Source organism: Fundulus heteroclitus, unplaced genomic scaffold, assembly GCF_011125445.2.
Source record: "Fundulus heteroclitus isolate FHET01 unplaced genomic scaffold, MU-UCD_Fhet_4.1 scaffold_248, whole genome shotgun sequence".
NCBI lineage: Eukaryota > Metazoa > Chordata > Actinopteri > Cyprinodontiformes > Fundulidae > Fundulus > Fundulus heteroclitus.
In genome coordinates, this window is record NW_023396659.1 from 203264 (window position 1) to 230819 (window position 27556).

A 27556-nucleotide genomic window follows, 5' to 3' on the forward strand; every position below is an offset into this window, starting at 1 on the left:
AGAACTTCCTTCTATCGTCTCTGTTGGACTAATTCCTCGTCTTTAGTTGGCATTTGGGAATCTAAGTGTTTAAAGTCTTTCTGGGATCGATTATTTGCCCTGAATCTCTGGATTTCCAGCTGCTGTAAATGTAACGTCTGTGTTCAACCTAACAACCTATTGGGTTTGCTTTGAAGTGGTTCTGTTTTCAGCCCTTTGTGCTAAATGCATTAAAACTGAACATCTCCTTAAAGCTGCAGCTCATTTTGATGGAAACAAAAAGGTGGAGAAAACAACCTGCTGCACTGCTGCTTTACAGAAAGAGGGAAGGAAAGTCTGAGAGACAGAAACCTTTATTTCCTCTGACAATAGATCCCAGATTACAGCAGATATATTTGTAGAAACATGGAATATTTCTATCTGCTGTTTACTTCTAAAGGACCAAATCAGTCCCATGTCATTTCTAATCTGTAATTATTCTCTAAAAACATCCAATCCAGTCTCTGAGGGAAAAAAGCATCTGAAATGTGAACACTACCTGATCCAAGGAGCTGTTTCTCTGGCAGATTAGAGCATTTCCTCCAGATTTCCTTCATTAAGGTTGAAAATGCTGCCAGGAAACATTTTCTGTCTCTCTGTCTCTTCTGTAGTTGCTGTGTTTGTGGGAGAAGGTCAGATAGAAGCAGAGAAATGAGGACAATGGTGACCTGATGCTAAAGAGTTGATGTTGCTGAAAGCTGCTGCATGTTTCTGTCAGCATTTCTTCATCTGATCTGCTTTGTGAATCAGATCCTGACAGTGAACAGATACTGGCCACAAAGCAGAGGCACAACTCTGCTGTCTGACCATCTAACAAGGTTCTGCTTCTAAGGATGGATCCCATTGGTTAGCATCACATCATGTGAACTAAGAGACCTTCTAATGATGACACCTCCTGATGTTCCAGATGTTTCTGCTCCAACTTCATCACTAAATCAGGTTTTTCCTTCAGTTGTCTCTTCTTCTCTGTTCCAGCAGATGTTGGTCTGCAGGAGGTTCTAGAGGAACATAAGATCAGTCTGAGGAGGAGATGTGAACGTGTGACTGAAGGAAGTGATGAACCAGGAAGTAGAACCCTCCTCAACAGGATCTACACTGATCTCTACATCACAGAGGGACAGAGTGAAGAGGTTAATACCCAACATGAGGTGAAGCAGCTGGAGAGAGCTTCCAGGATCCAGAACATCCATGACTCTCCAATCAGGTGCCACGACATCTTTAAAGCCTCACCTGGCCAACATGGAACTATCAGAGTGGTTCTGACCAACGGCGTCGCTGGTGTTGGAAAAACCTTCTCAGTGCAGAAGTTCACTCTGGACTGGGCCGAGGGCTTGGAGAACCAAGATGTCCGTGTGGTGGTTCTGCTGTCGTTCAGGGAGCTGAACCTGATCAGAGGTCAGCAGCACAGTCTTCTCACGCTGCTCCATGTTTTCCATCCAACCCTCCAGAAGCTCCCAGCAGAGCAGCTGGCTCGCCACAAACTTCTGTTCATCTTTGACGGCCTGGATGAAAGCAGACTTTCTCTGGACTTTAAGCACAGTCCGCTGGTCTCTGACGTCACACAGAAGTCATCAGTCGACGTTCTGCTGACAAGCCTCATCAAGGGGAACCTGCTTCCCTCGGCTCTGGTCTGGATCACCTCCAGACCTGCAGCGGCCAATCAGATCCCTCCTTCATGTGTTGCCAGGGTAACAGAGGTACGAGGCTTCAGCGACGCCCAGAAGGAGGAGTACTTCAGGAGGAGGTTCAGTGATGAAGAGCTGTCCAGCAGAATCATCTCCCACATCAAGACCTCCAGGAGCCTCCACATCATGTGTGGCATCCCAGTCTTCTGCTGGATCACTGCTACGGTTCTGGAGAACATGTTGACCACAGAGCAGAGAAGAGAGCTGCCCAAGACCATGACTGACATGTACTCTCACTTCCTGCTGGTCCAGACCAGGAGGAAGAAGAACAAGTACCATGGAGGACATGGGAGGAGTCCACAGGAGCTGATGGAGGCTGACAGGAAAGTTCTCCTGAAGCTGGGGAGGCTGGCGTTGGAACATCTGGAAAAAGGAAACATCATGTTCTACCAAGAAGACCTGCAGCAGTGTGGTCTGGATGTCACAGAGGTCTCGGTGTACTCAGGAGTTTGTACAGAGATCTTCAAGAGAGAGAGCGTGATCTTCCAGAAAGCAGTCTACTGCTTTGTTCATCTGAGCATTCAGGAGTTTCTGGCTGCAGTCTACATGTTCCACTGCTTCACCAGCAGGAACACGCAGGTGGTGAAAAACTTCCTGGGAGATAAATACAGTGAAACATCTGTGGATGACTTCCTGAAGAGAATCATGAATAAATCCCTCAGAAGTGAAAATGGCCACCTGGACCTCTTTGCTCGCTTCCTTCATGGCCTCTCTGTGGAGTCCAACCAGAGACTCTTAGGAGGCCTGCTGGGTCAGACAGAGAACAGTCCAGGAACCATCCAGAGAGTCATCAACAACCTGAAGGAGATGAACTATGGTGGAATCTCTCCTGACAGAACCATCAACATCTTCCACTGTCTGATGGAGATGAAGGACCTCTCAGTTTATCAGGAGATCCAACAGTTCCTGAAATCAGAGAACAGATCAGAGGAGCTCTCAGAGATCCAGTGCTCAGCTCTGGCCTACATGCTGCAGATGTCAGAGGAGGTTCTGGATGAGTTGGACCTGGAGAAGTACAACACATCAGAATGGGGACGACGGAGACTGGTTCCAGCTGTGAGGAACTGCAGAAAGGCTCGGTGAGTCCAGATGTCTTCATTGACTGATGCTGATTCAGCATTATTGCCGTCCGGTTTATTCTTCATTATTCAGTCGGTTCTGGACATTTCTGGACCTTTAACTACTTCCTTTATACTTTGGACTATTTCAACCATCAGATTTCTAAATCTTCAGCTCATTCAGGTCAGCTCTGCTGCAGCTTTTGGTATTTAGAGATTTTGATCTTTTAGAAAGATACAATCATCCAGAGACACATTTTAAACTTTAAACAGCTCTTCACTCATTGGGCTGTTACCCATAATTCACCTCTTTAGAAAATCACTCTTTAGGTCAGGGCTATTGAACAGATGGTCTGTGGGCCACTTCTGGTCCACTGCTGATGGTAATCTGGGCCGTAAATTACTTTTTTGTAAAAACTAAATAAATCAGAGAAGATCAGAAACATTGTGTGAAAAACAGCCCAGATGAGCGGCATGGTTGAACAGCCTTGGTTTGTCTGCTGTTCAGTTCCTAACCTCTAAGTAATAGGTTAGCTTTCATTGTTCTCTGAAACAGTCCACAACTATGTTTGTCTCCCAGTGTCTACGACTGTCACTGACATCTTTAACCCTTTGAGTAAGCCCCCCCCCCCCCCCCCCCCACACTGTGTAAAGCCACAAAGGTGAGCGCACAAGAAGAGACATTTGGCTTTATTTGCACTTCAACTAGGGGTGGGCGATATAAAGAAATACTAATATTACGATACACGATATATATCACAATATTTATCATGATACGTTCAAATAACCTTGAATAACATAGTGCCTAAAGTTGCACTGGTATATCTCATACTAACAAGTCAAATTTTTTTGTTTGAAAAATTGATTGCAAAATTAAAATTAATTTAAAATGTTTTATTTTAGCCATTTTTCCCACCACAGCTGCACATAGAAGCTTTTCACAAATTACAATATTGTCACATTAAAGCTCTTTCATGGTCAACACTGGACCTTAAAAACAGAATATCCCAGCGGCCAAAAGGAACAGCAAGGAAAAATCTGACACAAAATAAACCTGAAATAAAAGGTATCATAAAAATGTGACAATCCCAAAAACAAAAGCTTGTATAGCGACTATAAAATCAACTGACCAGTTGCAGCTACATATTCAGAGCATCTCATAAATATTTCCGTTGCTCTTTAGAAGCTGGGAAATTTTAAACAAACGTTTTTTTTCTGTCATATGGGATTTAGCAAAAGAAGACACCAGTTTCATCAGTTTTATGGCTGGTTTAATTAAATTTCCCTTCGGTGTGTGTGTGTGTGTGTGTGTGTGTGTGTGGGGGGGGGGGGGGGGGGGGGTCGACACGCAGAGTTTACAAGAGTCTTCATTTTGCACTGGATGACGTTTTAGGTAGAACAAATTTGTGCTACTGCTACCTTTTGTGGCAATGGTGTCACGGCATGTTTGGCAAATTACTGCGTTTTGTTCGACATCCTTCCACTGCCTGAAAAGCTGTCGCTGTAGTTCTAGCTGTCTCCATAGTTCTCGCTGTCTCCATAGTTCTCGCTGTCGCCATAGTTCTCGCTGTCTCCATAGTTCTCGTTGTCTCCATAGTTCTAGCTGTCGCCATAGTTCTAGCTGTCTCCATAGTTCTCGCTGTCGCCATAGTTCTCGCTGTCTCCATAGTTCTCGCTGTCTCCATAGTTCTCGCTGTCTCCGTAGTTCTCGCTGTCTCCATAGTTCTCGCTGTCTCCATAGTTCTCGTTGTCTCCATAGTTCTCGCCATCTCCATAGTTCTCGCCGTCTCCATAGTTCTCGTTGTCTCCATAGTTCTCGCTGTCTCCGTAGTTCTAGCTGTTCTCCGTAGTTCACAGTTAACAGAACGCCAGACCAGGTGTACCTACTATGAAGATAAAAGAGAGAGAACAGAAAGTTAAAGCAGAAATGACAACACATAATGCATAATTGAAGAACAGTAGAACTCAATAGAGTGAGAAAATTAGATCCTGATATCCTCCGGTCGCCTAAGCCTATAGCAGTAAAACTATAAAGGTAGCTGAGAGTAACATGAGCCACTAGTTAAAATTTTTGTTAAAAAGAAAAGTTTTAAGCCTAGTCTTAAAAGTAGACAGGGTGTCTGCCTCATGGACCAAAACTGGGAGTTGGTTCCACAGGAGAGGAGCCTGATAGCTAAAGGATCTGCCTCCCATTCTACTTTTAGAGACTCTAGGAACCACCAGCAGACCTGCGGTCTGAGAGCGAAGTGCTCTGTTAGGAACATACAGGGTAATCAGAGCTCTGATATATGATGGAGTTTGATTATTAAGGGCTTTATACGTTAGAAGAAGAATTTTAAATTCTATTCTTGATTTAACAGGAAGCCAATGAAGGGAAGCTAAAATTGGAGAAATATGATCCCTCTTGTTGATTTTCATCAGAACTCTTGCTGCAGCATTTTGGATCAGCTTAAGGCTTTGAACTGCATTTTGTGGACTTCCTGATAGTAAAGAATTACAATAGTCCAGCCTTGAAGTAACAAATGCATGGACCAGTTTTTCAGCATCACTCCTGGACAGAATGTTTCTAATTTTGGCGATATTCCGGAGGTGAAAAAAGGAAACTCTGGAAACCTGTTTAATATGGGATTTAAATGACATGTCTTGGTCAAAAATAACACCAAGATTTTTTACTTTATTACCAGAGGCCATGTTGCTCACAGAGGTCAAGTGAACGCTGCAGCTTTTCAAGCTCTGCGTCTCACTGGTTATTAAGTGACTGTAGAACAAAAACACTATTTGGTAACGTCTGGCACCAGCATAATTTATACTTAATGATAGCGGTGAGGAATTATTGAGGTGGGAGGATTTCCCCCCATTTGTGCGCTGCGTGTCATAAATAAACAGTGAGGAAAAATGCATCAATAAAGAGTGTAAAGGACTCCTTTAGAGGGAAGAGGAGGAATGGCGGTCTGAGCTGAAGCCCCTTCAGTTACAAGTCCCTTAAAATGAGCCTTAAAAGTGGGCACCTAAATTACATGTAAGGTAATTATGTGCACCTGCATTCAAGCACAAGGTGACACATCAACCCCCCCAGACTAAGTGGAGTTAACGGAGCTCAGAAAGCGTTCATTTAGAGCGTATAGACCCCTTGCATCTGACGTCACAGTCACGTGATCGGGGGTGCGCGCCTCCATCTTGGTGGGCACGCTAGCCTGACAGCCCATCTACTACATGACAAAACGGGTGATTTAGAGCGTACTTTTAGTTCATTTATTTTTGGAATCTAAGCAATGCCTACGACTTGTGCTCCCGGTTGCACAGAGAGGCATTCCAAATCGTTGGATGTACGTTTCTGTCGTTTACCGAAGGAGGAAGGAGGAAGAAAGAAATTGATATTTTCAATGAAAAGAGCGCAGGCAGACACTCCCAATGGACTGGGGGAGCCATCATACTACGAGAGAATTTGCAGTCTACACTTCATCTCCAGTAAATACAACTTAATTCTGCTCTAGTCATTGTTCTACTTAAATAGCGGCGGAGGGGAGGTGGCGATCGCTACACGGGCCGGAGAAGCGGCCCGTGTAGCGATCGCTAAAGCAGCCACTACACAGCTGCCACTACACAGCTGTAGCGATCGCTACACGGGCGGAGGGGAGATGGCGATCGTTACACTGGCCGGAGAGCCGGCTGTCTGGAGCAGTAGGAAGCGGGTGCTGCTCCAGACAGCGGCGGCTACAGCAGCAACAGCGGCTTCTCCGGCCAGTGTAGCGCTACAGCAGCCGCCGCTGTCTGAAGCAGCAGACAGCGGCGGCTGCGTAGCGATCGCTACAGCAGCCCGTGTAGCGATCGCTACAGCAGCCGCTACACAGATCGCTACACGGGCGGAGGGGAGGTGGCGATCGTTACACTGGCCGGAGAGCCGCCGCTGTTGCTGCTGTAGCCGCCGCTGTCTGGCAATCTGATACCATCAACCATCAACTTACTCTTAAAACGATCTTGTGATACGTTATCTAAAGAAGAAAAATACCTGGAGAACTCGTCATTTCGTCAAATGGCGTGCCAACCATTATGGCCGCCACGCAAGGGGTTCTGGGTAACGGAGTCACGTGGTTGCAAGGGGTCTATTTGATCCTGTCTACAGACACCAGGCTACAGACTTCAGCTGAGATGCTTTAGCTGCTGTCTAAGAGCTACTGGATGATTTTGTGGAGTTGGCTTTCATCATCAACCATGATTGACTATTTAATCATGTTCACCATTAGACTGATTGACTGAAGGTTGTAACTCAGGAAATAAAACCCGATTACTGAGTTACTAATTAAAAGGAAACAGTGATTTTATCAAGTAGCAGCAAACAGAAACAGAGCAAAAGTAAAGCCACCCTCAGCAGCGGTAGCAGCAGCAGCAGCAGTTGCTGCTACCGCTGCTGCTGATAGATTTAGTTAGTTCTGTGGTTTTACTCTAGATGATCTTTCTTCATCTTTGTGGTTAAATGAAGCTTTTAACCAAAGCAGAGACACAGCAGCTCTGCAGTAGAACCAAGACCTGAAGAGACTGAAGAGATTCTCTGTGTGGGTCAAACAGTGTATTATGAAATGTTTATTTCAGGATCGGGAGAGATCGGCAAACACAAATAAGGACTCAAACACTGTTTCTGTTAGAATATAAGGCACACATTTATTATTATTCCCCACAGAATACAGCACATCAAAACAATTAGCTCTTCACACACGCAAAGTAGCAAGCATTAAAGCAACAAGCTTTCAAACAAACGTGACGCTCAACAGATTCTCAGAATCAGCTCTTACCATTGACACGAACTGGGAGCCCTCAGTCCTAGGTTAAGATCAGCGTTCACAATGCCGGTATTCCACACACGAACTCACGGCAGACTCCCCGGGCTGAGGGCAGTCACCTCTTTATATACTTGTAAACAAAGAGTCAGATGTGGAGCGAGAGTGGCCATCTCACTCCACAGCTGCCCTGCCTCCCTAAGCATGTTTCCCAAAACATCAACCGTTCCCAGCACCTCAGCAGTGTGCGAAGCAAAATAATATTGCATACAACAAATCAAACAAAATAAGAATACAGAATCAGTCTTTCCCACAACACATTGTCATAGGTTCCCACCACAAGTTAAAACAAGTTATAGCACAATAACACATGTGGTTCTTAGTTTTATGTGAGCAACATAACAGGCACGAGCATGTATGTTGCTCTTAGTTTAAAACTAACCAGTTTTTCCCAAAATACATAGTCAAAGAACAAAAATAACTCTTTAATATATCAAACAGGACATTGATGTGAAGAACAGATGTTCATCTGATGATGACATTACTGTTTAGTCATCATCTTTTAGTCTGTTTATCAGTGTTTATTAAACTGATTTAACAACAACTGATCTGATTCTTTCTCTCATCACAGACTAGTGGGCGGTAGTCTCTCAAAGACAGAATGTGAAGTTGTGGCTTCAGCTCTGAAGTCCAACCCCTCCCTGACTGACCTGGAAATAGATCAGATCAGTGATGTAGAGAGAACCTTTGGAGACTCTGAGATGAAGCGTCTCTGTGAGATCCTGGAGACTCCATTTTGTAAAGTAAAGAAGCTGAGGTTGGTTTTATCTTCACTGCTACTTTAAAACTTATTTTAATTAATAATTTTTCTTTACAGACAACCTGCTGTCCAAATGTTTTGCCTTGTCAATTATTTATTTTCTTCTTTGATATTTTCAGTCTTGAACATTTAACACTTAAAATGTTTTGGACTTAAGAACAAAAATTAGGAAAATAAGTCAAATGATGTGAATTATTGATGGAGAAGTTTTAATTTGATTTGGGAAAGATTTAGATAACCAGATCAGATCATTTAGCTTTATTTTTCATTTCTTTGTCACATCTTTACATGAAACATTAATTTTTGTTCCTCCAGAGTAGTGCCAGGATTACATTCATACACATAAACAAGTAAAATAAAAATAATACAATAGCATTATCTAAAAAATGAATGTTTGAGAAGAACAAAGAGAGAAAATTTAAACTAAATCAAAGCGACGGCACCAGCAGGTTGCATGTTCTCCCTGTGCATGCGTGGGTTCTCTCTGGGTACTCCGGCTTCCTCCCACAGTCCTAAAACATGACTGTTAGCTTAACTGGCCTCTCTAAATTCTCCTTAGGTGTGAGTGTGTGTTTGTGAATGTTTGGTTGTCCTGTCTGTCTCTGTGTTGTCCTGTGATAGGCTGCTTACCTGTCCAGGTGAACCCCGCCTCTCAGCCACTGACAGCTGCAGATAGACACCAGCAGCCCTCAGGACCCCAGCAGGGATAAGCCTGTTGGAAAATGGTTGGATGGACGGCACCAGCAGGTTCCAGCAGCTCAGCTTTGTCCTGAAGCTGCTGTTCTGTTGGTGCGGCTCAGAGAGGAACCGTCCTCTTCAGTCTGACAGCTCAATCAGACAGAACCAGGACCCAGCAGTGTGGCTATTAAAACTACAGCACAATATTGAAAAGTAAAAAGCTCTACTGCAGCAGACGCTCTCTGGACTCAGCGGTACCGTTCAGCAACAAGCCAACAAGTTTGAGCACCAAGAAGGAAACCAAAGAAAAACTGAAGAATCATCATTTCTATTAGTCTCCACTCCTCCTTCTCTCCTCCTCCTCTCATTTCCTCCTCCTCTTCTCCTCCTCCTTCTCTCTCCTTTCCTCCTCCTCTTCTCCTCCTTCTCTCTCCATTCCTCCTCATCCTCTCCTCCTCTCCCCCTTCTCTCTCTATCTCTCCTCCTCCTTTCCTTCTTCCCCTATCCTCCTCTCCGCCTTATCTTTTCATTCTCTCCTCCTTCTCTCCTCCTCTCCTCCTCTCCTCCTTCTCTCCTCCTTTCCTCCTCCTCTGTCCTTCTCTCCTCCTCCTGGTTCTGATCACAAAGAGACGGTTCCACATGCTGACAATCAGACAGCTGCTGGAGAACGTTCACCAGAACCACTGGTTCTCCTCCATAGATCTGAAGGACTACTTCCATGTTCCATCATCCACAAACAGGAAGTATCTGCGCTTCTCCTTCCAGGGGATTCCCTGTCACTACAACCGCCTGCCGTTGCGTTCCTCTCTGGTTCCACGCACGTTCTCCAGATGCCGCTGCGCTCTGCAGGGATGAGAATCCTCTTTTATGTGGACCACCTGCTCTTGCTGGCTCGGTCCAGAGAGAAAGCGGCGGTGCAGACCAGAGCTCTGGCTCCACAGCTGACAGAACTGGGTTCTCCATAAAGTGCTAAAAGGTTCTGTTCTCCGTCCCAGCTGCTAGTTTCTCTGGGCTGGAGCTAAACTGGGCCACCATGAGAGCCCAGAGCAGACGCTGTCAGCGCTGCTCCGCCGGGTCACACCTCCACACAGTGACAGCTCTGTCCGTCATGCGGCTGCTGGGGATGACGTCAGCGGCCCACCTGCTGCTTCCGCTGGCTCTGCTTCATATGAGGCGCCTGCCTGCAGAGATGCTTCACCCGCCTGCGCAGAGACCCTGTGGCCAGAAGAGGTAGAGGATGACTGCAGTCCCTCCGTCAGTGGAGCCCACCTGGCCCACTGGGGAAACCCCCCCCCCCCCCCCCCCCCCCCCCCACTGTGTCAGAGGGAGTTCCCGGTGTTCACAGATGCTGTCAGGCTGGGAGGAACGTGTCTGTCCCAGGTAGTGGCAGAGAAGTGGCCAGACCACATGTCTCTCCACATAAAGGTGCTGAAGCTGACTCAGCATTTTGCTCCTCTGCTGCGGGACCAGCAGCTTCTGATCCACACCGACAATGGCTCACAGCAGCGGCATAAAGGGGGCGTGGCTCAGCTCAGCTGCTGAAGGTGGCCAGACGGCTGCTGTGCTGGAAACGCACCAATCTGCTCTCCAGATGGAGTTTGTTATATAATGCTTAAACATTTAAATGATAGATCTCTGACTGTTATTTTAAAACTGTTTAATCTGGTGTGGGAGATGGGGATTATTCCTGCAGCATGGAAACAGTCAGTTATAATTCCTGTGTTGAAGCAGGTAAAAATACAGCAGAGCCTTCAAACTATAGGCCTATAGCTCTGACATCTCAATTAGGGAAAACAATGGAGAGAATTGTAACAGAATATCATCTTTTCTAGAAAGTAAACATTTATTCTGTCCTTTTCAAAGTAGTTTTCATAAAGGGAGAAGTACGATGGATGCGGTTCTGTGCCTGGAGTCAGAAGTAAGGAAAGCTCAAAGAAACAAAGAAATAGTGATAGCTGTGTTCTTTGACATAGAAAATGTGTATGAGATATTATGGAAAGAGGGATTATTGATTAAATTAGAAAAACTTGGCATAAGTGGTCAAATTTCTAACTGGGTTTTAGATTTTCTATTTGGTAGAGAAATAGAAGTTAGAGTTGGGGCTGATTACTCTACTAGATATATTGTTGAGAATGGTAGCCCACAAGGCAGTGTGTGTAGCCCAATTCTTTTTAATATTGTGATAAATGACATTTCTGATGAGATAGATGGTAGTATAAGGTAATCTTTATTTGCAGATGATGGGGCTCTGTGGGTGAGGGTCAGAATCTGATATATTTGCAGAAAAAGATGCAGGAGGCCATTTTGAAAGTGGAAGGTTGGTAAATAAATGTGGATTTAGAATGTCAGCTGCAAAGTCCCAAGTTATTTCAATTCAATTCAATTAAATTTTATTTATATAGCGCCAAATCATGAAACATGTCATCTCAAGGCACTTTACAAAGTCAAGTTCAATCATATTATACAGATTGGGTCAGATTATACAGATTGGTCAAAAACGTCCTATATAAGGAAACCAGTTGATTGCATCAAAGTCCCGACAAGCAGCAGTCACTCCTGGGGAACCGTAGAGCCACAGGGAGAGTCATCTGCATTGTACATGGCTTTGCTGCAATCCCTCATACTGAGCAAGCATGAAGCGACAGTGGGAAGAAAAACCACCCATTAACGGGAAGGAAAAACCTCCGGCAGAACCGGGCTCAGTATGAACGGTCATCTGCCTCGACCGACTGGGGTTACAGAAGACAGAACAGAGACACAACAAGACAGACAAACAAGCACAGAAGCACACATTGATCTAGTAATCTGTTCTACATTAGATGGTAGTAGCGGGTGAGCCGTCTTCTCCGGATGATGTCACAGTTAACAGAACGCCAGACCAGGTGTACCTACTATGAAGAAAAAGAGAGAGAGCAAAAAGTTAAAAGCTGAAATGACGACAGTCATTTCAATGTAATACAATGCAAAACTGGAGAACAGTAGACTGAAGAACAGTAGAAATCAGTAGAGTGAGAAAATTAGACCCTGATGTCCTCCAGCAGCCTAGGCCTATCACAGCACAACTATAGAGATAGCTCAGGGTATGAGCCACTCTAACTATAAGCTTTGTCAAAAAGGAAAGTTTTAACATTAGTCTTAAAAATAGATAGGGTGTCTGCCTCACGGACCAAAACTGGGAGTTGGTTCCACAGGAGAGGAGCCTGATAGCTAAAGGATCTGCCTCCCATTCTACTTTTAGAGACTCTAGGAACCACCAGCAGACCTGCAGTCTGAGAGCGAAGTACTCTGTTAGGAACATACGGGGTAATCAGAGCTCTGATATATGATGGAGCTTGATTATTAAGGGCTTTATACGTTAGAAGGAGAATTTTAAATTCTATTCTTGATTTAACAGGAAGCCAATGAAGGGAAGCTAAAATTGGAGAAATATGAACCCTCTTGTTGATTTTCATCAGAACTCTTGCCGCAGCATTTTGAATCAGCTGAAGACTTCGAACTGCATTTTGTGGACTTCCTGATAGTAAAGAATTACAATAGTCCAGCCTTGAAGTAACAAATGCATGGACTAGTTTTTCAGCATCACTCCTGGACAGAATGTTTCTAATTTTGGCGATATTCCGGAGGTGAAAAAAGGAAACTCTGGAAACCTGTTTAATATGGGATTTAAATGACATGTCTTGGTCGAAAACAACACCAAGATTTTTAACTTTATTACCAGAGGCCAAGTTAATGCCATCCAGATTAAGGGATTGATTAAGAACTTTATTTTTTGAAGACTCTGGCCCAAAGATTACAACTTCTGTCTTGTCAGAATTTAAATGCAGGAAATTTAAAGTCATCCAGCTTTTGATGTCATCAAGACATGACTGCAGTCGAAGTAACTGATTGGATTCATCAGGATTTATGGATAAATATAGCTGAGTGTCATCAGCATAACAGTGGAAATTAATCCCATGCTGTCTGATAATTTTGCCAATCGGAAGCATATATATAGTAAATAGAATTGGTCCAAGGACTGAACCCTGTGGTACTCCACAAGTGACCCTAGAGTTTGAGGAAGATTTATTATTAACATGAACAAACTGGAATCTGTCCGACAGATAAGATTTAAACCAGCCTAATGCTTTTCCCTTAATCCCTACAGTATGCTCAAGTCTTTGTAGGAGAATATTGTGATCAACTGTATCAAATGCAGCACTGAGATCTAACAGGACAAGTATAGACACAAGTCCATTATCTGAGGCCATGAGAATATCATTAGTGACCTTCACCAGAGCTGTTTCAGTGCTATGATGAGCTCTGAAGCCTGACTGAAACTCCTCAAGTAGGTCATTACTTTGTAAATGTTCACATAGTTGATTAGCAACTACTCTCTCAAGAATTTTAGATAAGAAAAGAAGATTAGATATAGGTCTGTAATTTACTAACTCATCTTGATCAAGAGATGGTTTCTTAAGTAAAGGTTTAATAACAGCTACTTTAAAAGCCTGTGGTACATATCCATTTACCAAGGATACATTAATCATGTCTAAAATAGGACCACTGATCAGAGGGAATACCTCCTTAAACAACTTGGTTGGGATTGGGTCTAACATACAGGTAGAAGGTTTAGATGAAGCTAAAATTTTAGATAGCTCAGAAAGCTCTACTGCTTTTAAACAGTTCAGACACTGCGCAGGTTCTAAGGATTCCTCCAATGCTGCCTCACTTACTGAGGATGAGGTAATCATGTTTGGGAGGATGCCAATTATTTTATTTTTAATGGAATCAATTTTATTTATGAAGAATCCCATAAAATCATTACTGCTAAGAGCTAAGGGAATGGATGGATCAACAGAGCTGTGGCTCTGGGTAAGTTTGGCAACTGTACTGAAGAGAAATCTAGGATTATTCTTATTCTCCTCAATTAATGATGAAAAATATGCTGCTCTAACTCTGCGAAGGGTCTTGTTATACAACAATAGACTGTTCTTCCAGATTAAGTAGGATTCCTCTTGGTGTGTAGAGCGCCATTTTCTCTCCAATTTCCTAACATTGTGCTTCAAGGAACGCAGCTCTGAATTAAACCAAGGAGCCAGCTTCCTGTGAATAATCACCTTCTTTTTCAAGGGAGCTACATTGTCTAATGCAGAACGCAATGACGAAGTCATACCGTTTACAAAGACATCTATTTGTGAATTGGAAGAAACAACATTGCTGCCATCTACAGGGCATGTCTGCAATACGGAGGATATTAAAAAGGGGACAGACTCTTTAAGTTTTGATACAGCATTATCCGATAAAGATCTACTATAATGGAACCCTCTTTTGGGGGTGGAGAACTCAGTTAGATTAAACTCAAATGTTATTAAAAAATGATCAGATAGGACAGGGTTGTGAGGAAATACTGTTAATTCTTCACAATCAATGCCATATGTCAGAACAAGGTCTAAAGTATGGAGCCGAGAGTGCGTCGGTTCATGCACATTTTGAGCAAAACCAATTGAATCTAGGATAGTTTTAAAGGCTACACTAAGGTTATCACATTCTGTGTCAACATGGATGTTAAAATCACCCACTATAATAGCCTTATCAGTATTTAACACCAAATCAGATAAGAAATCTGACAACTCATCCAAAAACTGAGTGTAAGGGCCTGGTGGACGATACAAAACAACAAACAGAAGAGGTTTTATTGCTTTGCAGCTTGGATGAGGGAAACTGAGGGTTAAATGTTCAAAAGAACTGTAGTTATCAATTGGCCTGGGACTAATTAATAAATCAGACTGAAAGATAGTTGCCACTCCTCCTCCTCTTCCCACAGATCTAGGAATGTGGAAATTTGAATAATTGGAGGGAGTTGACTCATTTATACTAACGTAGTCCTCTTGTAGCCAGGTTTCTGTGAGACAAAACAAATCAATCTGTTTATCAGAAATCAATTCGTTAACTAACAAAGTCTTTGGAGGGAGAGACCTTATATTTAATAGACCACATTTAATTGTTTTATTTTTAGGTTCAAGGTGAACCGTATTGATTTTTATTAGGTTTTTATGATTTGTTCCTTTTAGATAAGTTTTTGATCTGTTAAGTTTTGGCCGTGGGAAAGACACCGTCTCAATAGGATAATGGATGGGTAACAGTACAGAAGCTGCAGAGAGGTGTGTTAAACTACGGCTCTGCTTCCTGGTCTGGACCCTGGGTTGTCAGCATTTAGGAGGACTAATAAATCCGGCCAGATTTCTAGAAAGAAGAGCTGCACCATCCAAAGTAGGATGGATGCCGTCTCTCCGGATCAGACCAGGTTTTCCCCAGAAAGTTCTCCAGTTATCAATGTAGCCCACGTCGTTTTGTTTTTATAGAAGACATAAGGAAGTTAATTTAAATCTTTATAATCAGAAGCTTGAACAGGTGAATAAAGTGAGGTTTTTAGGGGTCATCTTTGATGAAAAGTAAACCTGGAAACAGCAGATAGAATTAATTCAAAATAAATGTAAAAAGTGAATAATTTGTTGAGATGTCTTTCTGGACAGGAATGGGGAGCTTCAAGAAGTGCTGTTGGCAGTTTATCAGCCTCTCATGAGATCTTCCTTGGATAATGGGTGTATAGCATATATGGCAGCTGCTGACAGTCATTGGAGAAAACTTGATAGTGAACAAACACAAGGGTTACCAATATGTTGTGGAGCTTTCAGATCATCTCCTTTAGCTGCTTTACAGGTTAAACTGGTGAGCTTCCTTTAAGCTTAAGAAGATTGAAGCTAATGTATGTGTACTGGGCCTTAAGTTGGTTGCCATCTGCCAATAAAAAACAAAAACAAAAGAAGAAGACTTTTGACTTTTAACAAAAAGTTCAAACAATTAACCAACTTAGTTAAAAACAAGTATCATTTATATAAAATACTTAAATCAGGAACTTGTTAAACTTAAGTTCTCCTCCCTCAGACACTTCACATAAAATCTTGTTAAAACCCCACAACTGCATAAAATCCTCCATGTTCTGCGTGGCTCTGTGGAAGTGAAACTCCAGCCTAATCCTGGCTTTAACGTTTCACTTTCACAGAGCCACAGCATCAAGGTGAGGTCCTCCCTGCAGTCTGTCTCTGCGGGACAAATAAATAGCCATCTTTGCCTCACTGATTAAAAAGTTCAAAAGTCTGGCCTTTGGCTTATTACTTTTATTTTGGCACACTCCTTCAATAAAAAAAGAAGTAGTAAAAACTGTGACAAAAAGACTAAAAACATTTGTTAAAAGGCTAAAAACGGTCTTTAGTCTGGTGCAGTCCATAAAAAACATGAAAAACATTTTCAGACAGACTGCAGAAAGGACACTCGTTTAAAACACCCCGATGAATAACTAATAAAAATGAGTTTGTGGTGATGGCACCATGTAAAATCCTCCATTGGAGATCACCAGTTCTCTTTTTAATTGGAGGCTTGTATAAAGTCCTCCACTGGGGTGCTCTACCAGCAAGTCTATCAGTCCATAGACAGACTGCGCGGTTCTTGAGGTGTCTTTGAGTCTTTACTTTAGAACAAACTCCATAAACAGTTTTCTGGTCCATAGTGGATTAAACCATCTTCTGTGGGTCCAGGCTGGAGAGCAGAGGTCCACTTTGCTCCAGGAAACCAGGATCCAGGATCAGGCCAGGAAAGGAGTCCATGGGGTCTGGTTGGCTCTGTCCCTCACAGTAGTCACAGAGCAGAGCGTTTCTGTTAGCATTATTATTCATCTGGACCAAGGTTCCTTTTTAGTTTATTATTTGCTCTTTGAGTGAAGCCACCACTGAGTTTGGTCTCCATGTTCACAAGCATAGAAACAGGCCTGCAACGTAGGGTTAGCTTGGCTTTTACCGCCTTTAGCTTTAATTAATAAACATTTAAGCAAATATTATAGAACTGGGATCTCAGATTGACACCCTGAGGGTTTTTATTTTGCTGTTGTATGCAGAGAAGTGATTGTTACTTACTTATTTAAAGGTCCTAAAGTACATTTTTTTGTATTCACCGTTTTATTTTCCTAAATAAAGGGGGGGGGTACTGTTAACACTTTATAACTTGTGTCAAATGGTGATTTAGTCTGTGCCTCATTATTCCAGTGTTCAGTGTTTAGTGCTACAACCTAATACCATGCATAGAGCTGTAGTCCACGTTTGCACTGCAAGTTTGCTGGTTCAAATCCCACAGGCTCCTGCCCTGGGTCCCTGAGCAAGACCCTTAGAGCCAGAATGCTCCGGGGCGCCACCCAGTGGCAGCCCATTGCTCCCTGAGGGACGGGTTAAATGCAGAGGACACATTTCATTGGTTTCCAAAGATGTGGTGAAAAATGCAGATGATTATTATTTAGTCCAAAGCTCTGAGCTGCCCTCAGGTCTTCAGGAAGGCTGATCCACAGCTGAGGGCCGCAGGTGGAGAAAGTCTCCTCATGGTAGGTTTTAGTTCTCACAATGAGCCAGCAGACACACAGAGACCCACTGAGAACAACTGAGCCAGGATGATGGAGAACATGTGAGCCCAGCAGCAGAACATGGGACCAATGTTCAGTGATCAGGGACTGAAGGAGCAGAACTTTAACAAGACGCCATGTTTCCTTAGAGAAAAGCCTCCATGCAGGCTGCTGCTTTAGCTTGAAGATGAATCCAGATCAATGTGAGCTGAAACTCTTAAATGATCCATGTTTAGAACATTGTGGCTCTGAGAACCACTGTTCTAGCAGAACCCTCAGCCAGACTAGAACACAGCAGCATTTTAAACAGACGCCAGAGCCATCAAACTTAAATATCCAGCAGCAGCAAGTGATCATGGATGGATTTATGTTCAAGTAGTTTGTTGTTGGCTGCTAATCTCCAAGCTCTAGTGCCGCCCCAACCCTAAACCCAGAACATCTTTATCACCAGCCGCCACTACTGAGAACCACACCTTGATCTGGACCTTCACACGTCATGATAACATGTTCTGGTTCTGCTGGCTTTAACTCTTTAAATCAGTTCTACTGGATCAAATATCAGACATCAGTTTATCATGTTTCTGGGACTTTTACATTCAGGGACATTCATTTTCTACATTTTATCATTTATTTGTTCATGTTTCAGTTTTAACCTGCATCCTAGTGGCTTCAGCTCACATCTTTGATTCTTTATTCAGATTGTATAAATGCAGTTTGTCAGAGATCAGCCGTGATCATCTGGTATCGGCGCTGAAGTCCAACCCATCCCATCTGACAAAACTGGACCTGAGTGGAAACGACCTGAAAGATTGTGGAGTGAAGGAGCTCTGTGGTTTCCTCCAGACTCCCCTCTGCAAACTACAGACACTGAGGTCAGACTCCATGTTTTAGTTCTGATATCTGTGATGTGAAAGTTGTGTTGACACTAAACTGCAGACATCTGGCTGATATTCTACTGATCCACACTGAGGATCTTCATGGTAAAGTCTGCTTTCTTCTTCACTGCTTTGCTCCACTTAAAGTTTCTTTCTTTTTCTAACTTCCTGTCAGAATTTATTCAATAATCAGCAGAAAACATGAAACAATTAGCTGAATTTCAGTTTAGAGTTGCAGCTTTTATCCAGAACTGAGGAAGAGGAAGAGAGGGGAAATAAAATACTGATGTTTCATTTATTTGAAGGTTTTTAATCTCTTTAAACCTTCATCAGGTCAGTTTTTCTCCATTTTCTACATGATGATGTTAAAATAATTGAATAAGTTGATGTAACTTTGAAAAACAAAGTTCAGATCTTGTATTGTAATAAATCTTTGCTGAGTTTGTTCCTGGACTTGGAGCCAGTTTTTAATGTTGTCTCTCTGTGTAACTGAGTCTGAGCCCTGATCTCAGGTCAGAAGCGGACAGCATTGGGACCCCCAGTGTGTATAAATGCCCCTCATGTGAAGCGGTTCAGAGGGGATTCAAGCCAGTTTAGAAAAGTGAATTTCAGCTCCTGGAATCTGTCTGACAGGAACAAATCTATAATCCCTGATTGATGCTTCAGCACTTTTAGAAGCTCTGCAAGGATTTTACTGACTAAAACACTCAGACACAACATGTCACAGTACCAGGTTCTGCTTCTGGGAGCTTCAGCTCCTAAAGTCAGTTTACATGAAATATTCTCTATGACATCATGTTTTTATGGCTGTGGAATCATTAAAATAGTTCATTTATCTGCATTAATCTCCATTTGTTCATAGTTCCTCCACAGTTGCTGCTGACTTGTTTGTTTTCTGTGAAACTTGAATAATTTGGCTGCAGAAGCTGGGTTTGTATTGATGGAGCTGCTGGTGGAGCTGACAGAGGTGAAGAGCTGAAGTCAGCAGGTCTGTCATTAGAAAGCTTGCTGACATTAAATGGAGCTGAAATGTGCGTACGCCACTTTCCACCAGAAGTTAGGATCTCTAAAAATGAACTTAGCGGAAAATGTGTGGTCCTCATGCCAGCTCTGACCCAGGCGTACGCTCATTTTGGAGACGGGGAAACTGGAGACGCAGATGGTGAAGTGCTGAATTACAGCCAATCTGCATGAGGATTCCTCTCAGACGTTCACTTTCACTCCATATCAGACTTTAATCAGAGATCATCTTGATCAGAAGCATTAAAACCTCAGTATTATTCATTCTGCTGCTGGTGACTCTTAAATCCATCTGGGACATTTCAGATAAATCTAAATGCCCATAAGCCATCTCAAATCTTAAATCAAAGTCTGCTAACATCTTCTCTGGGTTTTCTACCTTCACATTCCTCTCTCCAATCATCACCAGGGTGACGTGTTCCACAGATTATTGTGACCAGGTGAGCAGCAATCACTTTAATTGCTGCAAACAGTCAAACACACTCGTGCGTAATGCTGCTGGCTGGATGCATTGGCACTGCTGGAAGACCATGCAGATGGAGAATTGAGGAAACGCGCTTTCAGGGATCAAAGATTTCCTGGCCAATAATGAGGACTGGCCAATATCCTGCTTCTGACTCCCAGCATGCATTGTGCTGTTCCCCACAGGGGAAAGTTGCTCCACCTCCCTGTGAGGAGCTGAAAGGCAGCTCTCCAACCCCCAGAGAGCAGAGAAGAAGGCTTTCTGCTCACACCCAGGCAGTGCTCACCTTTTGTTTTTTTTTGGGGGGGGGGGGGTTAATAATGGTGGGGGAACCTCTCTCCTCTGAATGTGGATCTGAACCCACCGCCACAGGGGAATTTCAACACGGAGCACAGCGTGGTTTACTCTTTAACAACTTATTTTAACAGCTTATTAACAACTTGTTTTAATGTGGACAACATCTGAGCTTTTAGCTCTGATTTCCACATTTAATAAACGCCTCTCTGGGGAATTTTCCCAACGTTTCTTTGCTTTTTCTCCGTGGCTGCCACGTCACCATGATGAAAAAATTATCAGCTGACACATTTTCTACACATTAACATTCATGAGGGGCTTTGCATCGACCGTTTCTGCTTGAATCTGGGCATGTAGAGGGCAGAACCTGAGCCAGAACCTGGTACCAAATGTATCGCTACAGCTGGGATCTAGAAAGGAAAATGACTGCTGCTGTGCCTGAGCATGGTTTGATTCATCTGAATATTTTTACCATACTCCATTTTCTTTTTCTTGGCGTTCACTTTTAGTACGGATTCCACACAAAGTTTCTAAATGAGAGCCAGGACTGTAAAAACTGCTAAACAAGTTTTAACTGTTGAAAGTTCTGATATTGTTGATTGTTGAAGAGCTGAAGTCGGCAGGTCTTTATTTAAGCAGCAGCTTGTTGTCATTAATATTAATGAGAGTTCTTTAACTGGTTCTGTTGGACTGTTAGAACCTGCATCCTGGTGGCTTCAGCTCACATATTTCATTCTTTATTCAGATTGATAGGCTGCAGTTTGTCAGAGATCAGCTGTGATCATCTGGTATCGGCGCTGAAGTCCAACCCGTCCCATCTGACAGAACTGGACCTGAGCTACAACAACCTGGAGTGGTCAGATGTTCAGCAGCTTGAGGATCTTGTAAAGAGTCCAGACTACAAAACTGAAACGTCTGTAAGTAGATGGTTGGAGTGAGTCCAGCTGCTGTCAGCAGAAACTGTTCTGAACCAAGTTGGTACCAAAGCAAAGATCCAGTGTTTCCAGTAAAGCTGCAGCTCAGTGGGAGGAGAATGGTGACAGGCTTCCTGATTGGACACAAAGACAACAATGAGCCAATCAGAGGAGCCAGCAGCCTTGTTGTGTTCTTGTGTGTCCATGTGAAGATGACTGTTGTTGTTGTGTTCATGTCTCCAGGAAATGCAGCTGGATTCCAGCTGACACAGCCTTCCACCATGTGTAGAGACAGTGGTCCTCATTCATCAAGCTGTGGAGCATCAGATCTGATCTCAGACTCTTTGTTCTCTCGTTTCAGCAGCAAACAGCTGATCAGTTTCATCTTAGTCACAGCTCTGAGATCAGTCTGACTGCAGCCTGCAAATCACTGATTTCACAGCCCATCATTACATTTAGTCACCATGTGGTCTGGACATGTGTCCTTCTCTCACTAGTTTCATCCAGATGTGTTCAGGGACAGCCTCCATGTTTCTTAGTCAGCTGATGTTTCAGGAAACAGATGTTCATGTTCAGCTTCCAGAGGTTGAAACACTCACTGATCTCCTCTGTTGCTCCTTCTTCTCTCTGCAGGAGGTGGGAGTCCTGATGATCTTAGTGGAGGAGATGAAGCTGAGCTGTTCTGATGATCCAGAGGTGAAGCTGCAGCAGTTTAAAGAGACTCTGACTGGATCCTGATGATGAACTCTGACCTTAGAGATGTTGATCCTGTTTATCGGATCATGTCTGTCATTTATTGTCTGATATAGGGTAGTTCCCGCGTGACGTCCAGCGCTACATCCCGGGTCACGGTGGGGGTTGGCAAAACAGTACTGTTCTCGTCTACTACATGAGGAAACGGGTGATTAGAGCGTACTTTTTAGTTCGTTTATTTTTGGAATTTAAACAATGCCTATGACTTGTTGTGCTCCCGGTTGCACACAGAGGCATTCCAAATTTTGGATGTACGTTTCTGTCGTTTACCGAAGGAGGAAGGACGAAGAAAGAAAGAAATGGATATTTTCAATTGAAAAGAGCGCAGGCAGACACTCCAATGGACTGGGGGAGCCATCATACTACGAGAGAATTTGCAGTCTACACTTCATCTCCGGTAAATACAACTTAATTCTGCTTAATCATTGTTCTACTTAAATAGCGGCGGAGGGGACGGTGGCGATCGCTACACGGGCCGAGAGAAGAAGCGGCTGCTACTCCAGACAGCGGCCTGCCATTACGCCCCCATTCACGGGCGCTAGTACTTCTTGCGTTTACGCTGCAACGTCGCCGACACCCCCCACCCATTTTTAATGAGGACAAAAACACTAAAATAATCCGTAGTGAGTCATGTTTTTTTTAACCTACCAGGCGGGTCTTCCTCACTGCTGAGTACGCGGCCTGTGTCCGACGCCGCTTTGGTGCTGGTTGCACAAACGTGTGACATCCATCCATCCATCCATCCATTTTCTGACCGCTTAATCCCTCATGGCGTTGCGGGCGTTGATGGAGCCTTTTCCCCGATATAAATAATTGTAGACGTCCAAGTGGTTTCAGGGGCTTTCATGCTGTCTCGTGTGTACTGGATGCCCGTGTTTATAAGGGCAGCTGTATGTCGCGGTACGGAACACTTTGCCAGTCATTTTCACAGACTCGCTCCGTCCCTTCAGGCTTTTGCTGTGTGGATCTGGCAATCTGATACCATCAACCACAACTTACTCTTAAAAACGATCTTGTGATACGATATCTAAAGAAGAAAAATACGTGGAGAACTCGTCAGTTTCTCTGTTTGCATGCGCCATTGTGTTCGTCTTTTGCCAACCAGTCCGGCGCGCATGCGCGAAAAACCCGCATCAACACAATAACAATAACTGGTCTATTGTTTGTCTCTGTGAGGATGAAATGAAACTAAGCTGCATTTAGTGCCTCCATGGAGTTTTGATCTGAATCTGAATGAAACTGCAAATTGATCTTTTTTCTCTCTGCTTCATTTCAGCCTGTAACCCAGAAATCTGAAATAAAGCTCAACTCTAAAGTTTTCAGGCTGCATGTTTGCTTCATTGTGATGCAGTTTTCTGGAGGTTTTTTTAGCATATTTCATTTGTTTTCTGCAATGTTTGAGCAGCTCTGGTCCTTTTTATCTGTTGCTGCAAACAGCTCAGTGGGTAAATGATGGTTTATTCAATCAGAGGATGAAGCGTTTCTTCATGATTTTACATCAAATCTTTTTATTTCCTCCTTTCTGAAGGTAAAATCTAAAAGTGAGTAAAGATAAAGTTTGATCTGCTCCAGCTTCTCCTTTGGTGAGCATGGAAAACACTTTCTGCAGCAGCTCAGAGACTTTTAGATCTTCTTTGGAGGATTTTCTCTGTTCTTCCTGCAGAACGGTTCTGGTTCTGTTGGATCTGAGGCTCATCATGCAGCTCTGCTCTGCTGAGGTCAGAACATAGATTTTAATCCTGTTTAGGGACTGTGGGGGTAAAACCTTCACCTGCAGCTCCTCATGAAGTCCACTGTGGACGTTGGAGAAGGAAAAGAGATTTTCTCTTTTCATCAGAAATTCAAACATGAATCATTTCCTTTTTTTCTCGTTTCCTGGACATTTCAGACGGACCAGAACCAGAACCTGTTCTACGGAACCTGGATCCTCAGATCGTCTCCCTGTTACATAACTAACTTTATAACCTGAGAAAGACGACATCTGGCATCCCACCAGACATGCAGAAAGATAGAAAATAATTTTTAGATGTGTTGAATTTTAAAGTTAAGTTGGGTTAAAATGAGGAATTATTAAAATGATTCATGCATCAAACAGGGATTACTAGATTTATCCAGAACTGAGTTTAAAAGCAGAAGTTTAACAAGTTATCTGGATCCTTTGGTTCAGTTTCAAGCTTTAAAACATCCATTAGAACCAAAGATCAGCAGGTGGTGTCTCACTTGATTCCCATTAAAAATCCCTGAGTGGAAATGAAAAGCTGGACTGTCAGTGTGGTTCAGTCAGAGCAGCTTTAGAGACATTCATCTGATGGAAACGTGGGAACCTTAGAAGAACATTTCTCTGTTCATTTTTGTTCTGAAACATTTGTTCTCTGGATGTTTCCTCTGGTTTCCAGCCTTCATTCTGTCTCCATCAGGATGGGAGACCAGCAGGTGGCGCTGCTGAGCAGCCTCAGCTTTCTATGGAGCCACATTAGCAGTTCTATTTCATCCCTCCTGACCGCCAGAGGCGGTGCTGAAAGCACTGAATGTTCCCTTCGGGCATGCGCAGTTCGAGTAATTATACCAACAGAGTCACACCTGTGACGCCGGATGACCACTCGGAGGCTATATAGCCTGCTGTCATCCTTGGCTCTGTTCCTTTTTTCTTCTCGCAAGCGGTTCGCTAACTTCCCCGTTGTGTGACGCCCCAACGCGCGGAGTTGCGGTTTTTCCTCCGCCCTCCCAGGGCTGCAACGGGTGATTGTGGAAGTTCTTTGGAAGGTAAGTAAGCTGTTTGTTGGTGACGGTAGCGTTCGCGCCCCCTCTCCCAGCTCACGGCTTTTCGTTACCCTGTTACCTACAGCTGGGGCTGTTGATTGTGTACGGCTAATGTTGTTAGCCTATTTCGGTTTACCAGTTTATACCTGGTGACGGCAGCGTGTTCGCCCCCTCTCCCAGTGTGACTAATAAGTTAATTTACCGAGGTCTAAAGATGACTAACGTTGTTAGTTCTTTGGTTTATCAGTTTATACCGGTGACGGTAGCGTGTTCGCTCCCTCTCCCAGTACGCCCAACATCATTTACTGAAGTTGTGTACGGCTAATGTTGTTAGCCCATTTCGGTTTACCAGTTTATACCTGGTGACGGCAGCGTGTTCGCCCCCTCTCCCAGTGCGACTAGTTAATTTACTGAAGTGTAAAAGACGGCTAACGTTGTTAGCGCCTTTGATTTTTTGGTTTTATACCTGGTGACGGTAGCGTGTTCGCCCCCTCTCCCAGTGTGACTAATAAATTGATTTATTCAAGTGTGAAGTACGGCTAATGTTGTTAGCCCATTTCGGTTTACCAGTTTATATCTGGTGACGGCAGCGTGTCCGCCCCTCTCCCAGTGCGACTAATAAGTTAATTTACCGAGGTCAAAAAACGACTAACGTTGTTAGCTCCTTTTGGTTTACCAGTTTATACCTGGTGACGGTAGCGTGTTCGCCCCCTCCCAGTGTGACTAATAAGTTGATTTACTCAAGTGCGAAGTACGGCTAACGTTGTTAGCGCCTTTGATTCATTGGTTTTATACCTGGTGACGGTAGCGTGTTCGCCACCCAACTCCCAATATCAGCCTCCTTGTGTTTGCAGCCTATTTCTTGGCTCTGCCATAACTGGTGACGGCTGCGTTCGCGCACCCTCTCCCGATTTAGCGCATTTTCATTTAATTGGGTTGAGCCTTGCCGACCTTAGACATGGATGGCTTCCATAGCTGCAGGGATTGTGGGGCTGCCCTCCAGGCAGAGGATGGCCACGACCTGTGCCCTACCTGCCTGGACATGAGCACCTTGTGGAGGCGTTGTCCGAGAAACCCTGCATGAATTGCAGTTTTATGCCACATGCAGTGAGGGGGTGGCCGGTTGGCACAGTTGTGCCCCCAGGAGGGTTCTGACCTTCCGCCCTCTGGACAGGTGGATCCCCCCAGGCGTTCTAAGCGCCGTGGTGGGTCTGCGGTCTCAGCACCCCCTCCTCGGAGGAGACGGGCCAAATTGACCAGGGCTGGCCACAAGGGTGGAACAGTTGTCAGCGGCGGAGTTGGCAGGGATGAAGTCCTTGCTGCAGACACATCGTCTGATACCTCCTCTTCCAGTGGCTGGGCTCTCCTCCCCACCCATGCCTGAACTAGTTGCGGAGGAGGACGTCATATCTCTGGCTGCCTCTGCTTCTCATTTCAGAGATGAGGAGGAGGCAGGGTCCTCTCAAGCCTCTGACAATGGGTCGTTTTCATCCCGGAGTGCAGTTGGGGAGGCCAGTGACAGTTCCATGCGGGATGTCATGTCCATGGCCCTGAAGCAGCTGCAGCTAGAACTCCCGCAAGGAGAGGTGTCCGACTCCGGGAGTGCCTTTTTCAGGCGCGGACGGGCCCTACTCCATTTTCTGTACCTCCATCAGAGGAGTACCTTAGGAGTTGCACGCTTGCTGGCGGGACCCGAGAGCGTTATCAACGGCTCTCCTCAGACGGTCGAGTGTTGGCTGCCATGCACGAGTCGGTGAAAGCCGGCCTGGACCGTATGCCAGCAGTTGACCAGCTGTTGCTTCACTGATTTGTGTCACCAGATGAGGCCCTGCGTCCTGAGGTCAGGTGCCCACGGACTCAATGCCGGGTTACAGATGACCTCTGTGTAGGCATACAATGCAGGAGCGCGTGCGGGACGTCTGGCAACTCCCTGGCGCACCTCATGTCGCCCTCTCTACATCCGTTCAGGACGCTGGTGGTGCAGCTGCAGCGGTTGGCTTTAGTGATGCAGCGTTGCAGGCCTTTGCGATTGATGACCAGAGAGCTCGGTCGAGTCATGTCATTCCTTGTCCAAGCTCGTAGACAGGTCGGCTTGCACAGCTCCTCTCACGGAGGCTTGCCGTAGGACCCTCAGGGGGTGTCCCGGTCGTGCCAGGGGAGTTGTTTGGGTCAGCTGCCCTGGAGGCACTGGAGCGGACTATTCAGGCGCGTCAGACCAGCCAGCAGCTTTCTGGCCTTCGCAGGAGCGTACCCCCCTTTCCTCAGCGTTCAGAACGCCCTGCTACTACCCCCAGCGTTAGGCCACGGCTCAGACTGGTGATGGATCTGGTGGTTCCTATCCCCGTGATCTGCGGCAGAGACCCAGCAGGGACTTTCGTAGGCCAGTCGGCCGCCCAGCTAGACCGACCGGGCTCAGATCCTGGACGTCCCCCCCCAGGGCTCCAGAGCCGAGGGGATAGAAGATGACGACCACAGGGCCAGCCGTCGGACATTTTTCCCATCAGCAGCTACGTTTCGGGCTGCTCAACTCTGTGGATCCATGGGTGGTTGCCACCCTAACCCATGGCTACAGACTCCAGTCCGACGCGGCCCCCTCTCTCACGCCGGGTCAAAATGACCATATTCAATTCAATTCAATTCAATTTTTTATTATAGCGCCAAATCATGAAACATGTCATCTCAGGCACTTTACAAAGTCAAGTTCAATCATATTATACAGATTGGGTCAGATTATACAGATTGGTCAAAAATGTCCTATATAAGGAAACCAGTTGATTCCATCAAAGTCCCGACAAGCAGCATTCACTCTGGGAACCGTAGAGCCACAGGAAGAGTCATCTGCATTGTACATGGCTTTGCTGCAATCCCTCATACTGAGCAAGCATGAAGGGACAGGGGAAGAAAAACCACCCATTAACGGGGAAAAAAAACCTCCGGCAGAACCGGGCTCAGTATGTGAACGGGTCATCTGCCTCGACCGACTGGGGTTACAGAAGACAGAACAGAGACACAACAAAG

General features: G+C 44.6%; 1 protein-coding gene across 1 annotated transcript; it reads left to right on the top strand.

Moving 5' to 3' along the window:
* Nucleotides 1-721: 721 nt before the first annotated feature.
* LOC118559225 (NACHT, LRR and PYD domains-containing protein 3-like) lies at nucleotides 722-26310 on the top strand (the record flags this gene model as incomplete). Its single annotated transcript, XM_036129898.1, has 7 exons — nucleotides 722-864; nucleotides 997-2782; nucleotides 8168-8353; nucleotides 18158-18331; nucleotides 20857-20874; nucleotides 25977-26140; nucleotides 26194-26310. Coding segments are annotated over exons 1-7 (2458 nt in total), but the record flags the coding sequence as incomplete, so codon positions are not given.
* Between the last annotated feature and the right edge of the window lie 1246 nt (nucleotides 26311-27556).